We start from the raw sequence: 12,260 nt of genomic DNA on the forward strand, positions 1-12,260 counted from the left end.
TTAATATTAAGGCTCAATATTACATGTTGCCTTGACATCTGGAACTACTGAGGGCCTCAAATGGCCCAGCTATAAGTTCTCCTCCCCATTCTGCTCCCATAGATAAGTAGCCAAACAACCCTCCTTACCAAAGGCCAGGCATAGTTCGTGCTAATCCCTGAGTAGTAGGTTCAGTTCCCTGTCAGCTTATAGAATCATTCAAATAACTAGTCCCATTTTTCACAAGAATCGGGAGGCAGCCCTCCCTACTAATACTACAAAGTCTGCCTTCTGAAGCCACTGGTTGTTCATTGTGTTTTTAAGTGCAGCCCTGAGTTTTTAAGTGCACCTACATGGTGCCCCCCACCTCCCCCAGGCTGTGAGTATATGTGACCAGTAGACCGCTCTTGATACATCTGTCCTGTGTTGGGTGTTGTGCATTTGGCCATCTGCAAAACCATAGAGAGCAAATTCCTCCCTCACCAACACGGCGCATAGGAGATTAAAACCAAGGTGGGGTATCCCGGGATGGAAAGCAGATTGTGATACCAAAATCTATTGGTATTATTCTTGTATATAACAGCCTCACTGAGGAGAGTGGAAGGCAAAGGTGTTTACCTAAAGAAATGGTGGAGTCCAGATAAGCACTTGGAAATGAGGGGAAATCTATAAGACTAAAGACAAAAGGAAGTGCACACAAGAAGGTGACTCAAGTTGATACAGTTGTTGTCCAGAGCGGTGGGGTTAACAATTCTGATACCTCCACAAATATATATGCTACTCTGATTGAGCAATTCAGTAAGTGATTGTTAGATAATGGAAGCTAGATTTCTCACTGTTGGAATGGGAGTTTACAGGTAAGCAAAGGGAAGAGACTAGGCTAACCTATGCAGGAATGGATTAGAATTGGTTGCATGAAATCATGGTAAGCTTATTACAGACAGGGACAATTCTAGAAATATTCGGAGATACGGGTATATTTATTGGTTAGTATATACATATATATTTCCTTGCTCTGTCAGCTGCAGGTGTCTAGGAGCAATGACCCTCCAAACACCAAATCCTGGGTTCTAATACCACTCTCCGATAAAAGTAACCAGGACACCTTGGAGAAATGGCTGATCCTAGCCCTGGGCAGGAAATACACAAGATGGGCCTGGAACATCTTGTAGGGTTAGAAAGTAAGAAAGCGTAAAACAGAAAAGCAGTAAAAACGACATTGATGGAGGTATGTCCAAAGGATATAGGAGCTAACTGAAAAAGCACCCACTGATCAATGCTCGGGCAATCTGAGCAATAAAATGAAGGGAGTAGGGGATTATAAACCAGTTATAAAATAAATATCCATGAGTCCACACTGCTATAAATAAATGGTTGAATAAATGAATAAATGGCAGAAAAGAGGCAAATCTCCTGTGAAGAATGACAAATTATTTATGTGGCTAGCACGCCCTAAAGAAGGGGAGCACAACTCTCCAATCCTTAAGTGTGGGCTCTGGTTAGTGATTCCGTCCCAAAGAATACAGAAAGGAGTGCAGTATGGAAAGAAGGAAAAAGAGAGTAACTCCACAGTAGAGAAACCTGACAAACGCAACCTCTGGCAGGTAAGTAAGGTCAACATCAACAGTGATAAACCATATGGACAGTATGAACCCTTGATATGATGTGATTAAAATGGACCATTGTCTGTGTTCTTCCTCCCAAACCCGTAATATCAGTCTAGCCGTGAGAAAAACCAAATTCCGAAAGAGAGGCATTCTACAAAATATCTGACCGATACACCTCAATGTTGTCAAGTCATCAAAACCAGGAATACCTGAGAAATTGTCACAGCCAAGAAGATCCTACAGGGACAAGATAACTAAATGCAATATGGTCCTGGAACAGTAAAAGGACATTAGGTAAAAATTAAAGAGGTTGGAATGAAGTGTGGAGTCTAGTTAATGATAATATGTCAATATTGGCTCATTGATTGTTACAAATATACCACAGACTATAAGGTGTTGGGGTGCCTGGATGGCTTTAAGCATCTGCCTTCGGCTCAGGTCATGATCTCAGAGTCCCAGATCAAGCCCAGAATCTGGCTCTCTGTTCAGCAGGGAGTCTGCTTTTCCCTCTCCCTCTGAGATCTCTCTCACTCTTGCTCTCTTTCAAAAAAATAAATACAAGCTTAAAAAAAAAAAAAAAAAGAGTGTGAGGTGTTGACGATAGTAGAAACTGGCTGTGGAGTATATGAGAACTCTGTACTCTCCTCACATTTTTTCTGTAAAGCTAAAGCTATTCTAAAAAATAAAGCCTACTTAAAAAAAAGCATCTTGAGGGGCACCTGGGTGGCTCAGTTGGTTAAACATCTAACTCCTCATTTTGGCTCAGGTTATGATTTCAGGATCCTGAGATCCAGTTCAGTGTCAGGCTCTGCATTGAGCACAGAACTTGCCAGGGATTCTCTCTCCCCCAACTTGTGCTCTCTCTCTCTCTCTCTCTCTCTTTCAAAATCAATCAATCAATCAATCAATCTGGGAACCTTAAAGAGTAATATTTCCTTTAAAGTAAACAATAAATAATTGAGGAATAAGGAATTTAGGGGAAGGAAAATACAATAAACCCAGGGATGAGGTTAGAACACTCTAGAACATATTGTTAATAACTACGTCTTTGTTAGAAGTGGGCTGTAAATTTGAGCGAGCTGAAGAGGCTTTGCACGTCTATTTCTTATAGCATCCCTTCCATTCCTACAGTACACCCTTGCCCTAAGGACAGCAGCTCATGCCCAGAGGGAGCCAAGCCAGCAACTGCATAGGAGTCAGTCCTCAAGGGATACTACACATCTCTGGGGCACCAAAATAACACTCAAATTTTTATTTACCTGAACTCTTCCTGGAAATGGTTGGTGAAAAAGGACCACTTTGCTAAATCACCTGGGGTGGGAGAGGAGCTCCCCCACTACGGAATGCCTGATTCGATGGAATGTGTGCTTGGAGGGCCTGCTAACTGTGTCTAAGAAATGAGGGTCTGGTAATAGCAGGGTCTTCACTCCCCGGGACACTATTCAGCAATCCTCTATTCTGTGCCTTTCCACTTAGATATTTGTCAAACAGAAAAAAATTTTTTAGTATTTTTTTTAAAGTAATCTCTGTACTCAACATGGGGCTCAAACTCATGACCTGGAGATCAAGAGTTGTACACTTTTCTGACTGAGCGGCCAGGCACCCCAATGTTGAACAAATTTTTAAAGAATATTGTTTTGAAGGGAACCAAACCAGTAGTCTGAACGGAGAGACAAATTATTAACCCATTCAAGATATCCAAGTGTTCATCTGCTCCTTGTATTACCAAATTGAGCAAAATCAAGTCAAATAGCAACCAGAAACAGGACAGTCCAATTACTTTTGTCTCCCTAAGAGTCTCAGGGATATTATTTCCTTTAGCAGATAAAAACAGCAAAGTTTAGAGTCACATTTTTTGTTGAATACACTTTTTGCTGCTGATCATGGATAGACCCACATGCCTGATCCTCAGAGAATCCGCTGGGAGGTGAGCAGGGCTGACGTTTTCTCATTAACAGTAAGTAAGCCACCCAGGATCAACCAAACATCTGTACAGAGAGATAGGCCAAGGGAGTTCTCATAAACTTTAGTGCTAAAATTTTCCCTAGGAAACAGTTCTGGGCCTATATCTACAAGAGTAATTGAAGCTTACAATTTGTCGTCATAAGAAGATTCTAAACATTTTTGCCTAAAAAGTTTCTAACTAGGGGAGTTAGGAATCATCTACTCTAGGTGACACTCATCCACAAACTAATTTTAATCACTGTAACTTCCTGGGAGCTAATATAAATTGCTCTTTTTTCTATCCTTCCATAGGCTTATATTGCTTCTGGACCCTTCTAAATATCCATATTCTCTAAGTAAGTCTTATGTCCTTGGATCCCTTAATTCTATGAACCAGGGAGATCTCATTCATACTCGTTGCCCTAATTTATCTGCCATTTGTAGTGATGACACCCAATCTGTCTCTAGGTTGACCTTCCCTTGGAGTAACAGACCTGTATTACCAGTATTATCCTGGATATCTTTACCTGAATGTCTCTTAGATGTCCCCATGTTACAAATAGAATTCATTATCTCTATAGAACCTCTAGTCCCCATTCCCCCATAATCCCTCCAGATGTAAAGAGGTAGCCAAGATTTCTTCCTCACCCTCTCTGTCCACTGCTAATTCCATGTCTATGTCTTACGCTTTTCCTCTGCGTACGTAGGGCCTGTTTCATCATTTCTCCACCAGATAATCACCAATTTTCCTGTTTTATCACCACTTTGGTCTTGCTCTTCTCCAATCCAGTTCAGAGTTTAAGATTTTTTTTTCTAATCGTTAAATAGTTTTCAACTCTATAATAGATGCATAAGGCGCAAAACCAAAAAGTTAAGAAGGTTCACAGGGAAAAGTCTGCCCCTTGCACCTGACTTCTTGATCACCCTTTTCACCTACCAAAGGCACCTATAGCCATCAATTTCTTTGGCAAAGAAAGTAATTCTAAAATGCATCTACTTTACATCTTCATGTCTTCATGTCTTCTGTGGTTCATCATCTATAATGTCCAAATTGAGAAGTACATAGGAGACTTTTCAGGATTTACTCCTGTTTCTCTTTCGTTTCTTCTAACAAGTTCCTCTATGCTTCCAGATTTCATCCCCTGTAACTACTTTGCTCTCCCTTGAAAAGCCAAAGGCTTCTTTTCCTCTGTGATTTTGCATATGCTCTTCCTTCTACCTGGGATGCCTTGTTCCCTGTGTTTCCCCCACACTCCATGTCACCCTTATTTGAGTACAGTGCAATATCCCTTTCTACTCCTCTAAATATATTCAAGTTGAAGCCTTTATGGACCTCCACAGATAAAGGTTATGCCTTTCCTTCATGAAACCCTTTCCAAAGACCATATATAAGGGGGTCTTGGCTGGCTCAGTTGGTGGATCATATGACTTTTGATGTTGGGGTTGTGAGTTTGAGCCCCATGTTGGGTGTAGAGAGTACTCAAAAAAAAATCTTTTAAAAAAAGGACCATATATATGTTTTTATTATAGCACCTATCACATTGCTTTGCCACGTTGAAGGCAGTACTGTGTTCCTTTGCTTTTTGAGTCCTCAGAGTCTAGCAAACTAATACCGACTTGTTGTTTAATTAACACTGAGTATTAGTTACAATGTAATTAACCTAAGGACATGTTAGGATCTATTAATAGAAGTGTAGTACTTAGAAGTTTTAGTTCTGGCCACCATATTTAGAGAAAGAGATTGAAGAAGTGTAATATCCACCTGACAATGTACAGTGTACTAACACTGCGATGGGCTTAGCAAGAAAAGACCAAGAGAATGCACAGCTCCCACAGACTCTCTGAAGGGCCAGAGAGGAAACAGCTGATAATTACTTAGCTTCTTCCTGAGACCAGAAGTTCCCTATCAGGTTGTTGGGTCATTGTGGTATGTCTTCATCCGTGCTGAGATATACTGTGACTTAGTTGTGTTAGTAAAAGTTGAAGTACTGAAATCTGAAAACAATTTACCTTTCCCTCCCTCCTAAACTAGTGTGCAATCAAGGTTGCTTCTGTATAGTCACTCCTGCCCACTTACATTCCAATACACTTGGCTTGAGATAGGGGGTAGGGTTACAACTGATGGGTCTGGAAACTGGGTGTAAACCAGTTTGCCTTATTTTCACTTCTACCTGAGGAGAATGTTGAGCGTGTGAATACTATCTATCCTGGGTGGGAGAAATATAGAGAACTCTCACCTTAGACTATGAGCTCCTCAATGGAGGGACCATGAATCTTCATTTTGTATTTATCCACAGTATCTGACAGTGCTTGAAGAAAGAAAGGAGGGTTTGGGGATGGATCAGTGGGATAATGAAAGGAAGAGAAGTGGAAGCAAATGGAACAGAAATTTTTAAAAAGGAATGAAGGAAAGAGAAAAAGCAAAAGATTAAAGGAGGATTATCATTTACCTTCTTAGGAACTCTTAATTGAATTCAGTTTTTAACTCACAAGAAAAAAAAAAAACAGCAATAAAATCTGCTTAAACAGAGACTAAGGAAGACCCAGTAAGGTGACCTCTAAGTTCCTACTCAATCCTTTGATCTAAGATTCTAGGTTTTATTTCCCAACAAGGCTTTTGAGTGAATAGTGGCATTTAATGAATATGTATTAAATAAAACTATAATCTAAAATATTAGAACAGAAACAAACTGATGTTTCTGTTAAAAAAAAACTTTATATTATTTTCTTAATTGGGTTTTCATAGTTTCATGAAGAGATTGGCAATTGGTTTGCAAAACTCAGCTTCAGTTTGCTTCTTTGTAAGATGCTCTGCAGCTTAACCATACAGGGTTGAGGTAGCTTGTGACTTTTTTCTTTTAGAAGAAATAATTTTGCTACTTTAAACTCTAGGCATGATGCAAATTTAAAGTCATTTTAAGATGATACTTCGCGGTTAGGGATGAAAGGTCCCCCCCCCCCCCAAGAGAGTCCAGTAAGCTATTTCTGCTTTGTAGAGATCCAAAATGTCTGGGCTGCAGAACTCACAAGGCAAACAAGAAAAGGTGAAGAAACCAGAGAGCAAAAATTGCAACAGTAACCCCCAAATGTGTCAGTAATCAGACTTCTTCATGGTCCTTCAGACTATGTGCAGTCCATAATACAACAGAAACTGATCATCTAAGGCTAGTTGTAACTTGTAATTCTAAAGGCCAGCTTTTGTTTCCCTTGCAGTGCTGTGCTTGGAACAAAGCAATATTTAATTCATGTTACTTTGATTTCATAAAGAGAAAGTATGTAAACATCAGAGGAGCTGGGTAACTTTGATTAGGAACAAAAAGGATAACATTTTTAGTCTTACTCTTTTATATTACTTTCTTGAAGAGTTCAACTTTTTGCCCATTGACACTGGCCCAAATGCTATGACACTGCAAAGTAGAGATCGCATCTTGTTTGTTTGGACACTTCATTTTGCCCATGTCAGGGGAATACAACTGAGTAGTGAACTCGCTTAAAATTTAATACAAATAAGCATGCTATCTCTACTTCCCCTGTAACATGGCACATCCCATTTGTACAGATAATAGACTAAATCTTACAATAAATACTTGTCGATTGACTTGTAAATATAAGCCTTGTTTTCAGTTCAAAGTCTACATTTTATCGGTAATCAAAAAATATTAATCCCTATGTCTGTAACATCCCATTCCCGAGCACACGTACGTTCGCAGTATTTCCAACCTGCTCCTTCCAACAGAGCTTGCTTGGGAAGGAAATTTCAGAAAAGCATCCAGAAGGAGGAAAGCTGTCGAGGTGCCCAATAGCAACTTATTGGTTCAAAGTAACAACAACAAAGAACCAGGGGGTAGGTAGAAAAAGGGGAAACTCCATCGAAGATGCAAGTGACAACTCTCCGTGGCTTTTAGATTCCATCCGCACAGGAAAAATGAAGAGGTTAGAACACAGTGGCAGGGCGGTGTCCCCTGCCATGTTTCAATTCACGCCGCACTAGTAACCAGCCACACAGCTGCCTCGCCCGAGTGGGCTTCCCCAGTGCCCATCTGTTCCCTCGGAGTCGCAAGGAGAGCGGTACCCCTCCCCAGGAGTAACGATTCGGGGAGATCGCCGCGGGCAGAAACTCCGCCACAGAGGACAGCAGTCGAAGGGCTGTCGCCCTCCTCTGCAGTTCAGGAAGCCCTCTCCGGCGCGCAGGTGGGCGGGCGCCCCAGGCCGAAGCGGAGCAGCGCGAGCAGGGGAGTACCGGTGGCCCTCCCAGCGACCCCTGCCCGCCCCGCCAGGGGGAGCGTCTGCGTCGGACAGCCCGCGGCAGGGACCCGGCGGGCGGCGCTGGGCGGCGGCTCGGCGGCGGCTCGGCGGCGCGGCTGCCCTCCCGCGTCCCCACCCCCCTCCCTGCCCGCCCCCGGCGCGGCCCTGCCCGCCCCCTCCGCCCCCTCCCGCGGCGCCATGCGCAGACTCAGTTCCTGGAGAAAGATGGCGACAGCCGAGAAGCAGAAACACGACGGGCGGGTGAAGATCGGCCACTACATCCTGGGGGACACGCTGGGGGTCGGCACCTTCGGCAAAGTGAAGGGTGAGGACCCCCGGGGCAAGGGTCGGCTCCAGCCCGCGGTCCGGGTGACTTCCGCCTTTCGCACCTCTTCATCCTCCCCCGCCCCGGCGTTCCTCCTGGGCGCTGCAACCCCTGTCCGGACTCCGGCGGGAGCGGAGTCAGAGGCCATCGCGGGACTGCGGCGCGACCCTCTCCGGCCGTGTGGGGGGTGGGGACCGGTCGCCATGGCGACGGCGCCGCGGTGCGAGGGTCTCGCTGGTGCGAGGGGCGGGGATGCGGAGGTGCGAACTTTCCCAGGTGGGGCAGTGTAGGGCTGCGCGGCGCGCTTGTAGCGCTGGGGGGAGGGGGGTGCGCCGGGGTCTCGGCCCGGAGCCCTGGGGAGAGGGCTTCTTGTTCGCTGGGGCTGTGCTCCCTCGGCTCAGGGCCAGCCCATCGCTTTCCTGGCAGTTCTCCGTATTGTCCGTATTTCCGTCCTCTTTAGGATGTTCTCGACTTACCTGCCCGGGCTGATTCTCAAGTGTGAAATGTGTCCCCTCTTCCCACCTCCCCCCAAAAGTAGGCTTGCTTTGGGGGTAGCTTACAGAATTTTTTAAAAAGGGCGATCTCGTTGGGAAGGATGACGAATTTTTTTTCGGAGCAGTTAATTGAATGTAAACTGGTTCAGTATTTGCGATGCATGGTTTATGTTCTGAATGCAGACTCCGTGCCTTCAGTGTTTCTGAATTATCAGTTTTGCACTCTGTGTGCCAAACCTGGTAGGTAGTGCAGATGTTGCCTCCAGATAGTTTTTATTAGCTCATTAATGTAGTTCGTTTCCATTTATCTTCTCAGGATATTTATGTTTTAATAGTTGAGTGCACATCATTTGAACCTTTTTTTTTTTTTTTAAAGGAAAGTGGGAAATCTCTTACCCTTGTGTTTCAGCACAATATTCTGGAAATAACAAACTTGATCACCAGTCCACCAATTCTGGCACAAAAAGTTTAATTGCAAACTTTGTGAGGCATATATTTTTTTCTTTAAAATATTTGACTTTGTTATTAGGGATGTAGAGAAAGGAAGCATGGAACTGATAAATGTAATTCATTCATTGGCTTTGGATATATAATAACCTATGACTTGCATATACTAAGCTCTTGGTAAATATTTGACTTGAAAGAAAAAAAAGTTGTGAAAGCCTGTACAGTGAATTAACTAACTGAGCCTTGCTTTACCGGAGCTAAATAAACATTTTCTGATTTTATCTAGGGATGGAAGAGGAGAACCCTTCCTTCTCTTGCTCTTTCTGAGTCATAGAACTGGAAAATTGCTGTATAGCCCACAGGGAAGCAACTGCCTAAGCCTTCTTATGAAAATCAGCAAGGCCAACAATGTAAGAAAGTAAGAAGCAAATGCCAGGATAGGGTAATAAGAGCCATCAGGGTGGGTCTGTATTAGGCCAGTAAGATGTCTCTGTACCCTCAAAATTATTTATTTTTGGCTATGTTGTCTCTTTACTTGTTAGCAATTACAAACTGCTTTTAGTTTACAGTATTTGTAAGAAATGGTCATTAATGGCCCCAAATAGTGATGACAGTCTTGATATCCTCACTCCCTCCAGGGTTCTGCTTGGATTAGGATGCTCACCCTTCTAATAAAGACTTGTGCAAAGTCAGGTCTCATTTTCTTATTCGCTGAGTGGCTTTTGGCATGGCAGATAGGAAAGCAAGAGGGAATTTTTCATTTTCTGGATTTGATCTGTGATGTGGCTGTGACATGAATCCTTTCAGTGAGTGGTGTTCCCTAACCTTATTCTTCCACATGTGCCTCTCTTGAAGTGTTAAATATTGTCAAAGTCAACTCTCTAAATTATAGAAAAGTCAATAGTCATCAAAGAATCAGGTTTCATAGATAGGGTTAAATTTGTTCGCAAATACATTAGTTGATACTGCTCAAAATCCTCAACCAGTGCATTTTTAAGTTATTAAACAGTTGGGATGCTTTTTGCTCCATGTACAGTAATGGAAAATCCAACTCAGCCTAGCCAAGAACCTTACTTTCTATGGTTCTCTCTCCAAAGTTTGGAAGCTTCCGCATACCTCTCATGAGTCTCACTGGCTCATCCAGTCCCTGGGGCCAGGGATGCCATGTGCCATTTGGTTCAGGCTTGTGCACTAGCAAGGGAGATAGCATTACTCTTGGTGGAATATGGCCCACTGTTGAATGTGTGTGTGTGGTGGAGGCATCTTCTTCTGAAGTACTTCATGTAGATAAATACCTATACAGAATGGGTTTTAATTGTTAGGCGAGAGAAATTAGATGTTCAGTGAGCAGGCAGAAACAGCTCTTACAGTGGTAATGGTTGGTAACTTACATACCCTTAATTTGACAAGAATTCTTGTCAATGGTATGATTAGCCAGATACTTCAGTGGAGATAATTTTGGAGTAGGTAGAGCTTTTAAAATTAGTTACATGTTGGTAAATTTAACACAGAAAAGGAATCTAATAGAAGATACGATATATGCAGAAAATTCCCAATATGATATTACATGCTTAGAGGAAATTTAATTTTGGGGGCAAAGGGGACTATAAATTCGCAGTGATTATTTTGTTCCCTATTACAGGCTGAAAAAGTCATTTGGTAACTTATTGTGAGGGGAAAGTTTAAACAGGCTACTGGGGTTGGTTTGGGATTATGTTTGAATTACCTTTTATTATTCCCAAGTTGTCTTTTTCCCCCACTTTGGTTATCAAGGTGTTAGTCTCTACTTCCTTGCAGGGTCCACTTGCCTTTCCCCAGGTACAGCAGTTATAAAAGCATGGATGAATGGAGTCTCATGTTACTGTTGCAATAAATTAAAATGGCAGTTTTTGTTAAGTTTTCCAAGAGAAGAGAAGACGGTCTCTTTAGTGGTATAGGTGGTCTTCAGCAAATGAGTTGTTTATACATACAACCTATTTATTAAGTTGGTGAGTATTTTTTTACATAAAACTGCAATTTCAGGTAAATAGGTGACTAATCTCTTTGTGAATCAATCAAAGTAGAAATTATTTAAAAATTTCTTTAAGGGGGGTGGTTCCTGACTGGCTTAGGCAGTAAAGCATGCAACTCTTGATCTTGGGTCATGAGTTCAAGACCCCACACTGGTAGAGCTTACTTAAAAAAAAATTCTTTAAGGTGGGAAAATATCTATATATCTATATCTATATTTATATCTATATCTATCTCAAGTTTAGAGTGGGAATGAAGTTTAGGCCACAAAAAGCAAAGAAGTAGAATACTACCATGTTATTTATATAAATTTTAAAATCATGGAAAAACACCTGGACATTGCTAGTGAGAGTACAATGTTGCCACCTCTGTAAAGTGTGACAGTATTTATTAAAGTTAACCCAGTAATTTAGACTCTAGGAATTTATCCTATAGATATACTGGTATGAAATAATGAGTTATTCATTGCCATATTGTTTATAAATACAAAGGTTAGAAATAACATTTCTAGTAGGGCAATAGTTAAATTATCGTTATCCATACAATGATATATGTTGCAAACATTAAGAAAAAAACAAGAGACTTTATATAATTTAGAAGCAATTTCCAAGGTGTATTTTTAAGGGGAAGAATAAGGGGGTAGTAGAACAAATGTGTCTAGTATACCTACCATTTGTGTATAAAAAGTAGGGGCAAGGAGGTTTTTAAGTTAACTACTTGCACATGCATGGAGTGACCCTTTAAAGATACACATGAAACACTTACATTAGTTGTTCAGAGCGGGGGAGCTAGGTAGCAGGGGGCCATTTCACTGCATATCTTTTTGTACTGTTTAATTGTGCAGTGCAGGTATTATGTGTTCAAAAAAATATATAGAATTAGAGGCGCCTGGGTAGCTCAGTGGGTTAAAGCCTCTGCCTTCGGCTCAGGTCATGATCTCAGGGTCCTGGGATCGAGTCCCCATCGGGCTCTCTGCTCAGCAGGGAGCCTGCTTCTTCCCTCTCTCTGCCTACTTGTGATCTCTCTATCAAATAAATAAATAAAATATTTTTTAAAAAGCGTATATAAAATTAAATTTGTAGAAATAAACGTAGGGAAAACATTGTTACAGTATTGTTTATGAGTTCATACTGCAGGGGAAGACAAACACCACATTCAAGGTAGTGTTTACCTCTGGGGAGGGAGAAAGGAGAAAGGAATCTGGGAGGA

General features: G+C 42.0%; 1 protein-coding gene across 6 annotated transcripts in view; it reads left to right on the plus strand.

The window, feature by feature from the left end:
• Nucleotides 1–7,973: 7,973 nt before the first annotated feature.
• PRKAA1 (protein kinase AMP-activated catalytic subunit alpha 1) overlaps nt 7,974–12,260 on the plus strand; it is a gene marked incomplete at its 5' end in the record, with an annotated part of 31,289 nt that continues 27,002 nt past the window's right edge. For 2 of the 6 annotated variants that reach the window (XM_080803897.1, XM_080803898.1), the window contains one exon: nt 7,974–8,100. In XM_080803897.1, coding sequence (XP_080660023.1) covers nt 7,974–8,100 — 127 coding nt within the window. Of the gene's footprint in view, nt 8,101–9,327; nt 9,452–12,260 lie in introns of those variants that run through there. The other 4 variants (XM_080803901.1, XM_080803902.1, XM_080803900.1 and 1 more) reach the window with 4 other exon arrangements.

This window comes from Martes martes (assembly GCF_963455335.1).
Source record: "Martes martes genome assembly, chromosome: 5".
In the NCBI taxonomy this organism is placed as follows: domain Eukaryota; kingdom Metazoa; phylum Chordata; class Mammalia; order Carnivora; family Mustelidae; genus Martes; species Martes martes.